The sequence below is a fragment of the Danio rerio genome, chromosome 12 (assembly GCF_052040795.2).
Source record: "Danio rerio strain M-AB ecotype USA chromosome 12, GRCz13ab, whole genome shotgun sequence".
Classification (NCBI taxonomy): domain Eukaryota; kingdom Metazoa; phylum Chordata; class Actinopteri; order Cypriniformes; family Danionidae; genus Danio; species Danio rerio.
In genome coordinates this window covers 36092207-36104438 of record NC_141032.1, presented here as the reverse complement: position 1 = coordinate 36104438, position 12232 = coordinate 36092207, and the positions used below count along the sequence as shown (strand labels likewise).

At 36.7% G+C, this 12232-nt stretch overlaps 1 protein-coding gene across 2 annotated transcripts in view; it reads left to right on the top strand.

Annotated features, from left to right (window-relative positions):
• The window catches only part of tmem94 (transmembrane protein 94), a 49695-nt gene that overhangs the window by 33019 nt on the left and 4444 nt on the right, over positions 1-12232 (top strand). For both annotated transcript variants that reach the window (XM_087276642.1, XM_087276641.1), the window contains 12 exons: positions 284-465; positions 556-691; positions 2912-3021; positions 3261-3360; positions 5598-5706; positions 5887-6076; positions 6924-7001; positions 7867-7952; positions 8043-8124; positions 8215-8378; positions 8473-8564; positions 11710-11803. In XM_087276642.1, the coding sequence (XP_087132768.1) occupies positions 284-465; positions 556-691; positions 2912-3021; positions 3261-3360; positions 5598-5706; positions 5887-6076; positions 6924-7001; positions 7867-7952; positions 8043-8124; positions 8215-8378; positions 8473-8564; positions 11710-11803 (1423 nt within the window). The remainder of the gene's footprint in view (positions 1-283; positions 466-555; positions 692-2911; positions 3022-3260; positions 3361-5597; positions 5707-5886; positions 6077-6923; positions 7002-7866; positions 7953-8042; positions 8125-8214; positions 8379-8472; positions 8565-11709; positions 11804-12232) is intronic.

The window sequence follows — 12232 nt, the reverse complement described above, 5'->3', positions numbered from 1 at the left end:
GATTGATGGATAAGATGAGTATATGGGCTGATAGATACCTGGATGGAAACTTGGACTGATGGATAAATGAATGGATGGATGGACGGATAGATGGATGCATAGGTATACAGATGCACTGATAGTAACCTTAAAAGGTATGTTGAAAAGTATAGTTGAATAGACGGATGATCATGTGGCTAAACATTTATTAAATTTCTAGATAGAAATGTATAGTTAAAACTGAATTGTTTAAACTAATCAATCATACCAACTCTGACATCGATGTTTACTGTATATGTTTCAGAGGGTATAGGAGAAGGTTTGGAGAAGGAGGACTGTGTGCAGGCTCTGAGTGGTCAGATCTTCATGGGAATGGTGTCGTCCCAGTTTCAGGCTCGACTGGATACTGTACGGCTCATCGAGAACCTGGTGGGAGCCTGCATACGCTTTGTGTACTTCTCAATGGAAGACGAACTGCGCAGCAAAGTATGACATTGATAGGAAAACGCACTCAGCAGTGAAAATGTATCTGGGATGTCATTTTTGGTTAGCTCCTAATGTTGTCCTCGCCTGTAGGTGTTTGCAGAGAAGATGGGTTTGGAGACAGGCTGGAACTGTCACATCTCTCTGACCCCAAACGGAGATGGTCACTGTGATGGTGCTCCGTCCAGCCCTAGCCAAGCAGGTTCCCTACATGATGAGCTTCTGCAAGGTGTTGTTTTTTGCCTGTCTGCACACAAATTTAAATTAAATATCTAGTTCACTCTAGAAAATATAAATGGCGCAGACAGTTATGCTTTTTTTTTAATGCAAAAAATGAATCTGCAAGAATTCATATCAGTTTTTTATTATTTTAAAATAATGGCCTGCACCAATTCTCCACCAATTGCAGTCAATGTGATCACCTGTTTTGATTTGCTACAGCAGTGGTTCTCAAACTTTTTTCACCAAGTACCACCTCAAAAAAAATTTCTTTCCAAATACCACCATAATGATCAGTATTGAAACACAGTAGCGTAGCGGGCCCAATTAAGCAGCTACAGCACTGCACAGTTCAGAAACAAGGCAGATTAATTTCTGTTAAAAAGAATATGGATTATTGTCAGCCACTTTAAACATTATAAATAATTTAAACATTAACATGTATTTTATAACCCAATGGAAATGTACCAGCTCTGCCCTGTGGAGAGAATTCTGTTGGAAGAATGTCTTAAGGTTTTTTTATCACACCATCACAGAAAATACATAGAGGAAAGGGTACTAGCTGCTGGAGAATGTGTGGGGAAAAAATAGCTAATCATTATCATGTTTTTTTGGAATTGTCAGAAATTAGCCCCATATTGGAAAGAGATTAAAATACATCTAGATGCCATTTTTGAAGTAGAGATTGCCTTTACCTGTGAATCTTTATATTTAGGTAATATAAATTTGGATGGATGGATTAATAAAGACAAGAAACTGCTATTTATTCTTTTGGCAGCTAGTAAAAAAGTAATCACAAAAAAATGGTTAAAATTAGAGTCACCTACAGTTGAAGAATGGATTGATACAGTGCACACTATATATGTCATGGAAAAACTATCGTTTTCATTAAGAACACAAACAGAATACTTTTTTCTAATTTGGAGTAAATGGACTGAGTATATTTCACCAATATGCCCGAAGTTTTCTTGAATTGTAACCTAAATGTAACATTGTATAAATAAGTATCTTTTCTTCTTTAAAGGAAAACTTTTAAAGGACTTGTAGCTCCCAATGTTTTACTGTTCATAGTTATACTTGTTGTTAAAGAGAAGAAAATACAAAGCATATACAAGATCTGTAAGTCTCTTTCTGTAGGAGAGAATATGTAAGATATATATATGTATTTTCATCTGAAAACTCAAAATAAAAAATGAAAAAAATAAAAAAAACATGTATTTTATTATGATTTGGAATTACATATTTTAATTAGAAATTAGAGCTGCATACTGCTCGTCACTAACAGTAGGCCTATGTTTGTCAGAAAAGCGAGTGAGTAAATGCATACATACAGTGCTTGACCTACTCATACGTGCGGTGTTTCCCTGATTTACTGTGAATGAGGATGTTTGCATTAACCATGCACCAACCATTGTTTTCAAGCAGACTCGGGTACAGTTCGCGGTCCCTCTGCATGCGCATACAGTGACTAACTTAAGTTATATTCTACCTCTAAGCTTCAAACATGGCAAAGTTGCTTGAGTCTATGTTCTGTGTCTCGCGCCATTTAAGTCGCATCCAAATTAATTAGCTTAAATCTGAAGTAACAAACTAAACTGAAAGCCTCTGCTTTACAAAACAAATAAGTTTATATATCGAAAACACGCATTATTTTACAAAACTATCAGCACACATTTAGACACATTTGTAATAATTATTTTACCAATGATGCATTATGAGGAAATTCCTGAGTTTGCACTAACTAAAATGCCAACACAACAGGACTGGTCTGCAAAAACGCTTCTCTAGCATGTGTGTATCTGCTACACAAGTGCTCTGCGCCAAGCAGATTGATTTTTAAAATCTGATGATGCGATATACTATAGTAAACATTCTAAGCACGCTTGTGTGAACGTACGCTTCAGGGAACTGCCAATGCTGTCTGATCACATCAGTGTTATCGTATAGATCAAAGGGTTAAAAGTGTGTTCATTTTATTCTTTCATTATTAAGCGATTCTTCAGCGTACCACCTGAAGGAAGCCTGCATACCACTAGTGGTACGTGTAGCACAGTTTGAGAACCACTGTGCTACAGGATTTATATATGCTTATTCATACTGCAATAACATGTGTAGCAGATTTAGTCCACAGCGACACTCACAACAAATCGTAAACATTCATTTTAAAACTATTTTGAACAGCTTTTTGTCCCATAATATATTTGACCAAATTATCCTCTCTGTGTTTTAGATTCTCGTGATGATGCAGAAGGCCCACTACTGCCAGAGGACCAATCAGATCTTGCCAGTTTTCAACCTACTGACAGCGATGTGCCCAGTTTCTTAGAAGACTGCAATAGAGTAAGCCACATACACCACACAAGCACTTCTGAAATGGTGTTTAGGTGCCTTTGCACAGACTGTGACTCAGGGGTGGAATGAATGCAATTAAACTGTATATTTTGATACTAATGGGGAAGACATTTGTCTGGCATTTATGAAGCATTGTTAACTGTGGTGTTTAAAAATGCATACGATGATATTTGTTCAGCAGTTGTCAGATGACTGATTTGGGCTTATGTCTCTGTGTTGTTTTGTAGGCAAAACTGCCTCGTGGCATCCATCAGGTTCGTCCTCATTTGAAGAACATAGACAATGTGCCTCTACTGGTGCCGCTGTTCACAGACTGCACCCCTGAAAGTGAGTATGCCTCAAAACCAGCTTTAAAAAAGAAATGAGAATTTTGTGGCTTTTAGGGGCGCACTCACACTATGTACAGTTGCCTTGAACCGGGCCGAAGCACGCTTTTCCCCCTTCCCATCTCCCCCATCAGCTTGCACTCACATTGCATTTGAGCCTGAGCACGCTTACGTCACCGATGATGCGCTGTTCAGTTTAAGAATCGCTCTCACTCAACAAAATGGAGATTACTTTAGTTATATTGTTTTAATGGTTTGGGATGCAGTGACACACAGTCAAATATTTCACCAAACAGATCAGCCACATTTGATGCTCATAAACAATCATAAAGTCCTCATGCTGCAGGAATTATAAGGTTTGCTAAAGGTGCAGGCCGTGCAGTGAGTGGTTTACGTTTTTAATAATCCACGACAGTTTGCGTTGATTGAACAGTAAGATTGATTAATAAATCCATATGAAACAGTCTCTTAAAATTCACGTCTCGTCTTTAGTTTCGGGCCTAAGTGAATCGCACTCTGGCACACCTCTTCCAACCGGGCTAGGGCCAGCCAACTGAACCATGCCTGAGCCTGATTTAAAGCACTCACACTTCTCAAACGATCCAGCTAACGGCCCTGGGCACGGTTCGGATTGCAGAGTGTGAGTGCGCCCTTAGTCCATGCATGTTAAAAGATTAGTCACCAAAAAATTGTTATGAAATTATATTATTACTTCTCACCCTCCCATTCTTCCAATCTCCTCAGACCTGTGTTCATCTTTTAAACAAAATAAGATATTGAAGTCTGAGAGCTCCCTTCATCCTTCATTTTGGTCCTAGGATGAAAAATGCCCATAACATTGTAAAAACTTTCCATGGAGCATCAGTGGTTTAAATGTGATTATACAAAGCTCCAAGAACACTTTTTAATACCTTTATTTTAAGATTTGCAATGACAAAACAGTAGTATACGTGTCTCATCATTTCATCAAATACAATAATACAGCCATCTATTATACAAACGTCCATTGGCTAGTAATTCAAGTCTTTTATGAAGGGTCAAATGAGAAATAACTAGTCTTTCAATATATATTCTCCAGAAACTCCCATAAAGGATTTCAGATATTCCAGAAATACTAAGATTTCTGATGCATGTCTTACGTTTTTACCACATATTGACTGAAGGAATGTTAGGAGAAGACCACAACAAAAAAATACATTTTCTTGCTCTATAACTACAGAGGTGTAACACAAATTCTAGTCCATGACTAGGCCCACACGGAATCTGCGCGCACAGAATTCCGCAGGTTTTCGCAGATTTTAGCCCATCATTAATTCTGTTTATTTACTTGAGTAAATTTAAGTTTAATCAGTTTTTTTTAATTAATTACAGTAATATTATTGACTAATATGAAAAATGTTCATCTGATTTATGTACAATGCAGTTTGTACAGTAATATTTTCTGTCTTTTAGTAGATATATTATATGAGAGACTTACTTTGTTTACCAAATAAATTGAATCTAATTGGATTTGCATTTTAAACATTAAATAAAAGTTAAAAAGATATTATATTTTATTTCACATAATAATGTTTTAGTTATGATACTACCAAAATAATTTCGCAGAAATCCACAGATTTTTACCTAAATTCTCTGCAGAAATAGCAAAAAACATCCTATCCATGACTAAGCTGTAGACCAGTTTTAAAATTCAGAAGATAAATAACTGGAGATAGGGCAAAAGACTTGCCAGTAATCTTATGAACTAATTTGTGCATTTATTTCCAGTATGTCTTAATCATTTTACATTTTCAACCTCATAGTACCAACATTGGATTTGCACTTAAAACAACATTGAGAAACATTAGAAAATATCTTATTGAGACGAACTGGTGTTAAATAAGTTCTGTTCAAAATTTTTGCTCGTGATTCGATATTGTGGCACCTTTGAAAAATGTGCCAGAGCAGACCAAAAGTCATTCTTCTTCACTAAAATTTGTTCTTAACTTTCGAAGAGTTAAGGCAAGAAACCAAAAAAATTGGAAATTTTTGACAATGTTTTTGCTTCCTTTTCTGTTTTTTAATGTATTGTTGCTGTCTATAAATGATGAGGAAGATCTCAGATCCCACCTAAAATATCTAAAAACAAATTCAAGAGATTAGTACAACATGAGGGTAAATGATTAATAAAAGAATAAATTTTTGGTGAACTAGTTCTTTAAAAGCTTGCGGTGAGCCTCTTGTGTTTGCGTTTCACAGCAATGTGTGAAATGATGAAGATCATGCAGGAGAACAGAGAGGTGACGTGCTGTTTGGGGAGCTCCGCAAACTTCCGCAACAGCTGCCTTTTCCTGCAGAGCGACATTAGGTGGGTAATACAGACAATAAATATAGCATGTTATCATTCGCAAAGCTGCAATATAAAGACTGACTAGTTTCAAGAAGCTAAAAAGACTGCTATGAGTTTTTGGTAATAACAAAACAACTGCTAAGTTGAATAGTAAGTGATCACAGTGTTTCGGTAAACCTTTCTCTCTGTGTGTTATAGTATCTCTCTTGATCCTTTGTACCCGTCCCGCTGCTCATGGGAGACATTTGGGTATGCTGCGGTCTGTGGGCTGAATGAAGAATGCGATGAGCTTTCTCCACTGGGCCTCAGCGCTAGTCTCAACAGTCTCGCCTGCTCGGTGTCTTTCCATCAGGGCGAGAGTGTCAGCATGGTCAAACTCATAGAGCAGGTAAGTGGAGATTATGGCTGTTTCTCAATGTGCGTTCCTAAGGAATCTCATGTGCTTGTGTTCTCCTGTAAAGTTATCATCAACCGTCAAAGTTCAGTTTTAATACTCAAGAACACAAGAATGGAGGATACATGAAAGATCCAGAATGCATTCTTAATACTTGAGCACAGTACTCATTCTAGAAGTCCTAGAAGTTATTGTGGCAGATGGAGATGGGAAGCGCAGCATTTTATATACCTATTTATTATTGAAGTTGGGTGTCAAGGTGGCGCACTGGTTAGCCCAATCGCCTTACAGCAAGAAGGTCGCTGGTTCGAGCCTCAGCTGGGCCAGACCATTTGAATCGAATATTAGCAAAATGATCATATTTACACCCCCAGCATAACATATAAGCCATGGAGATGTGTTTGTACAATACAAGTGGTAAAAAACTAATTATAATCAAATTACCCTTGAATATTTTCAAAAATAGAGCTTTGGTTAAAATAAAGCACTTACATATATAGAGTAAAAACCACAAGTAGCTAAAAGTGACTGCGCAACAACGAAAGTGTTTCAAACATATATGTTTTGTTTTGCTGAATCTCGGGTAAAGTCTTGATTGGATATGCGGCCGACAGGAGTGCGATATGCACATTAATAAAGCAGCATTTTCTTATGATACTGTATAACAATCATTAATATTTTTACAGTACTGTGACGGTTGGGTTTAGGGTTGGGGTGTAAGTAAGCATTTACAAAAATAACATTTATTTGGTAATTTTATAGATAAGATAAATAATACTCGGTACAACTACTGTTTTTTTATGTTACTGTGATTTTTCTGATTTTTCTGATTTTTCTTCAGGCGAGACACACCACCTATGGCATTCGCAAGTGCTTCCTCTTCCTCCTGCAGTGTCAGCTGACACTGGTCATCATTCAGGTGAATCCAAAACAATTCAAATCAATCCATTAGTAAATCAAAGAAATTATTACCAGTTGAAAAATAGGCATGACCAGCTTGTACATACATGATGCAGAATTGGCTTCTCGAGACTTACACGCTTGCAATATTTATTCAAAATGGAAGAGAAACCTATTTGTAACTCTTGTAAGAATATTTTGACTATAAAACATATTTTTAAAGAATGTCTATGTTTAATCGATATGAGTTAATGTTTTTATTCAGGAAATATTTGAAGGGAAATGTTTACAACTGTCTTCTGGAGGGATTTTTGTATAATTATTATTATCCAAATTGAAAGATTTTATATGACTTTTTATCAGCATTGTTATTTGTAATTTGTTTTTTGCACAATGCAAGATTATTATAAAACAGTTTTGATTATTAATGATATATTGAATGTTTATTACCACTGTTGCCATGAATATGCATTCTTACTCCTTACTGATTTCTAATTTTTTTCCATGTTTGCCACACTTTAATGTTTCAGATCATCAAACAAATTGAATTATTAGTGAAAGACAACACAAGAAAAAACACATCATGCAGTTTTGATACAATCATTCATACAGGGCCATGTAGTTTTGGATTTTGCTTTCCCCTTAATAATAAAAAGCTTTATTTCAAAAACTGTGTGTCATTTTTGACTACTGCTTAAATTAGTTTGATGATCTGAAACATTAAAGTGTAACAAACATGTACAAATACTAGAAATCAGTAAAGGGTCAAACACTTTTTCACACCACAGAAACATGCTGCTGATATGGCATTCAAACCTGAATAAATAAGTAAATCACACTGAATTATTACTCAAAGTTCAACTCTCGACATCTTGGTTTCGCAGTTTCTGGCTTGCCTTATTCAGCTGCCTCCTCCCATGAACATCACAGACATACTGTGGCTTTCCTGCTTCTGTTACCCTCTGCTCAGGTAACAGACAAGAAATGTTGTGTGTTTTAGTAGAACTAGGTCACTATGTCATATCTGAGCATATATTAAGAACTATTTTGGCATTCACAGTGTGTCCTTGCTGGGAAAACCTCCTGACAGTTCGGTCATGACAGTTGCCACTGGAAAGAATTTGGACTCCATACCACGCAAGGTCAGTCCTGAGACCAACAATGCTCCCGATTTAAATTATTGAAACAAGCTTGACATGTGATGTTGTGTTATTTTTGACTGCCTCCCACAGACCCAGCACTACTTCCTGGGCTGGTTCCTGTTGAAGTTTGGTCTGACGGTGTTGGCCTACTTAGTCGGCTTCGGCTTTTCGCTACAGGAAGTTTGTTCTAGAGCAGCAAACTTCACAAAAACCGACAACAGCACTATCAACTGCTCACACATACTCACATCTAGGTATACAAGCACTTGCATGCACACTCTTGAATGTCAGTTTCAAGTTTATGAATTTATTATAAGTGGTGATCAATGATTAATGTGTTCCGCACAGCTCCCAGGGTGCCCCAGAGTGGTTTGGTGAATTGTCCAATGGGCTGCTTTTGATTCAGAAGATCATGGCAGGTTTTCTGGCCTTGCATACAGGTGACTTTATTAAAAAATAGAATACACTTCCATTGCTGTGCTCTTTATTCTGCAAAGCATTAGTTAGCTTAAAGGGCCATGACACCCCCACTTTCGGTTTAAGTCTACTTCAGAATTTTTTCAAAAGATGCATGATTAATGGGCGGAGCTCCGCGAGCATCGGGCAGGAGTGGGCGTAGCCAGCAGGGGAGAAGGTGAGCGAACAACTGTTGTAGTCAGTTAGCTCACAAAATGAGACACAAACCGTGAGGAGACGCATGAGTTTATAGTTTACAAAGTTAAAATGCAAACAAATGAACAGTGATTTTATGCCCTGCTACATTTGTTATTCGTAATTTCATAAACAGAAAACCACAATTTACATCATTATAAAGACGTGTGTTCATGTAAACACTATAAATGAGGACTTCTCCCTCAATCCCCGTATCCAGCAGACTCAGTGCAGCAGGTCTCCTGACCGGTCTATTTTAACCGTTAACCCTGCTGGTAATCTGGAGGATTTAGGCGAACACAGCAGCATGGCGATGTGTCTGAATGTGAATGAACTCCTGATAAAAGACGGCGTCCGCCATTCTCTAATTCTCGTGCTGCTCTCCCGACAAAAATGCTAGCAGCACACACACAGCTTTGCTGTATGATCGGCCCTGACAAGATCGCGTCGGAAAACATGCAACAAACCCCGTGGATCATGGAAACAAACGCATATGAGCCTTCATGAACGGCTAAATACTGTGCCGTGGTTTCCGTGTCTCTCAGCTCGGGCTTGACACTGGCAGGTCTCATGAATAATTAAGCAGCCGGCTCTTCTCATAGGTTAAGAAAACTCCGCTATGAATAATAATGAGAAACCGACGCGTCATCATTGCACTTGCAGTTCTGAGCTACGTCGCCGATTTTGATCCCGCCTCAAAAATCATTTTAAACCCGGAAGCTAAAATTAGCTGACAAAAGCTCAAAATTATCCAGTTTCCCCCACAATTAAAGCTGACAGGTGCTAACATTGTCTTAACTGATGCTCAACACACACACATCTGTTAATATAAAAAAAAAAGTTCTCCGGGGTGTCCTGAACCTTTAAATCTGTTCTGTTTTAGGACTTTTAGTACATTTGCTTATAGAGGGAAATCTAGGAAAATCAAACAGCAGCAAACACTGCTTAAACTACTTACTCCACAAACAAAACATCTTATCTAATTTATGCATTCATTTGTTTTTGTTTTTTTTATAAGAATGTTTATTGGAAATATATATTGTATTATGTAGAATGTAAGAATACAATGAGTATAATGACATGCTTTTTAAAAAAAAAACAATTTGCAAAAGAAAAATAATTCCACTCATTTTGTGGCTGACTGCAACTTGATGTAAGAGACAGGTTTCCCTGCCCACTAAATTAGTTGACAACTCGTATGAACATGCCTCCACAGTAACATGTATAATCCTATTTACAAGACAGGACGTGCGCATAGAAACCAGGATTAAAAGATGTTAAACTCGCTGTGATCATCAATCATCATCAATTGTGATCAAGACCAGTTTAAAACATTTTAAGTCTGTTGCAAATTTGTAATGAATTACAGCGATTTTACCGTCTTTATCACCACAGCCGTGTGTCAGTTCTATTATTAATGAATACGCTTTAATCTCGGTTTATGGACGTTAAATCAGGTTTATTTTGTACATTAACATAATGGATATCCATACACATATCACATTTTCCACTTTGTCTGTGTATGTGTGTGTGTCTGCTGTGTGTGCGTGCGTAAACTTTGTAACGTCATTGTTTGTGACTCATCATTGCAGAAAGGCTTGAATTAACTCGACAACAAATTCATGAAATAATTATTGGAAAAGTTCTTACTGTAGTATTTCTCACAAACGTTACGTGAGATCTGCTTCCTTCATGTCTGTCACTTTTCTGTTTATCTGACACAGCTGGAGATTGAGGCACACTCTGACAGGCACGTAGGAACGGTGGGCAGGGACTACTAGCATTAAAGACATAGGCCACAAAAACAGCTACACTGTGTTCAGAGCAGAAAATTCCAATATTCTGAAAGGTATAATAAATAATCTGATTAGTCATTTGAGCTGAAACACAAAAGTCGTATCTTAAATCTTGAAAAAGGGGTAAAATAGGTGCCCTTTAATGTCATAAAAAAAGTTGTTGTTGCTGGCATGGCATTAAATAAAAATAAATATGTTATGATATAATATACAAACGTGTGTGTTTATGGCTCTACATAAAAATAAAAAGTAATATAACAAAAAAATAACATTTACATCATCACCCAACACAGCAAGGAGTTTTTTAATGCTAAATATAAATGGAAGTGAATGAGACCAGTTTCAATATTACTTATTAATATTAAATATGACTGTTTTTAGCTAAATTAAATTTAGCACTAATAATTAGTTAATTTCTTATTTAATTAGTTCATAGTATTAAATCCTAGTACATTATAGTATTTTATTCAATCATAGTCAATTATTCACTCTAAAAACAAGTTTATTTTTTTTTTTTTTAACAACATTTTATTTAATTAAATTTAAATGCTATTTTCAGAGTTCATACGATCCTGAAAAACCTGGAAAAGTTTTTAAAAAATCATGGATATTAGTTTAACAAATATCTGTAGACTTAAATATGGGTTAGTGGTCTTCCTTTCTGTCCATGGCCAAACTTATGCTCTCACATTATTAGTGCTGAGTAAGCATTATCTAAATAAATTTTACACACACACACACACACACACACACACACACACACACACACACACACAAGATTAATAAAGATTAATTTAAACTAAATAAATTGTTGTATGTTTTATAGTATGCTGTAATAACTTTAAACATGCATTGTTTTTCTTGTTATTTACTATGTATACGTAGACATTACATGAAATATCAGGTCATGAAAATTTACTTGAAAGTCCTGAAAAAGTCATGGAAAATTTTAGTAGTAAAAATGTGTATGAACCCCGTATTTAAAAATTACACTGGGTATTTTGTGATTTGGGTTTTGTATTGGTAAACCATGATCCTCTTTTTACTATTTGATTTATCTGGATTTGAATTATTGTAAAAAACATGATGAAGTTGTAGTGATGTTATTTCTGCTTTTGTTTGCTCTTTTTTTCCCCAGTGGTCATCTCTTTCAGCTATGTACACCGTTCACAACCCCTGTGGAGGAGAAACCCATTCAGCAACACATGGTGGTGTCTCACAGTGCCTGTGGTGTGAGTGTTTTCTGTTTAAATTATTCAGTGTAGAAGGGCTTCATGGTGGCGCAGTGAGTAGCACGATCTCTTCACAGCAAGAAATTCGCTGGTTTGAGCCTCGGCTGAGTCAGTTGGCATTTCTGTGTGGAGTTTGTTGGTGTGGGTTTCCTCCGGGTGCTCCGGTTTCCCACACAAGTCCAAAGACATGCACTATAGGTAAATTGGGTAAGCTAAATTGGCCGTAGTGTATGTGTTTGAATGAGAGTGTATGGGTGTTTCCCAGTGATGGGTTGCAGTTGGAAGGTCATCCACTGCGTTAAGCATGTGCTGGATACGTTGGCGGATCAGTCTGCTAAAAAGTAAATGTCTACATCAGCTTCACTTGTGTTTAGATCTGCTATGGTTTGCAGCTAAATTTTTTGTAGCAGCAGCATATTATATCCTCAG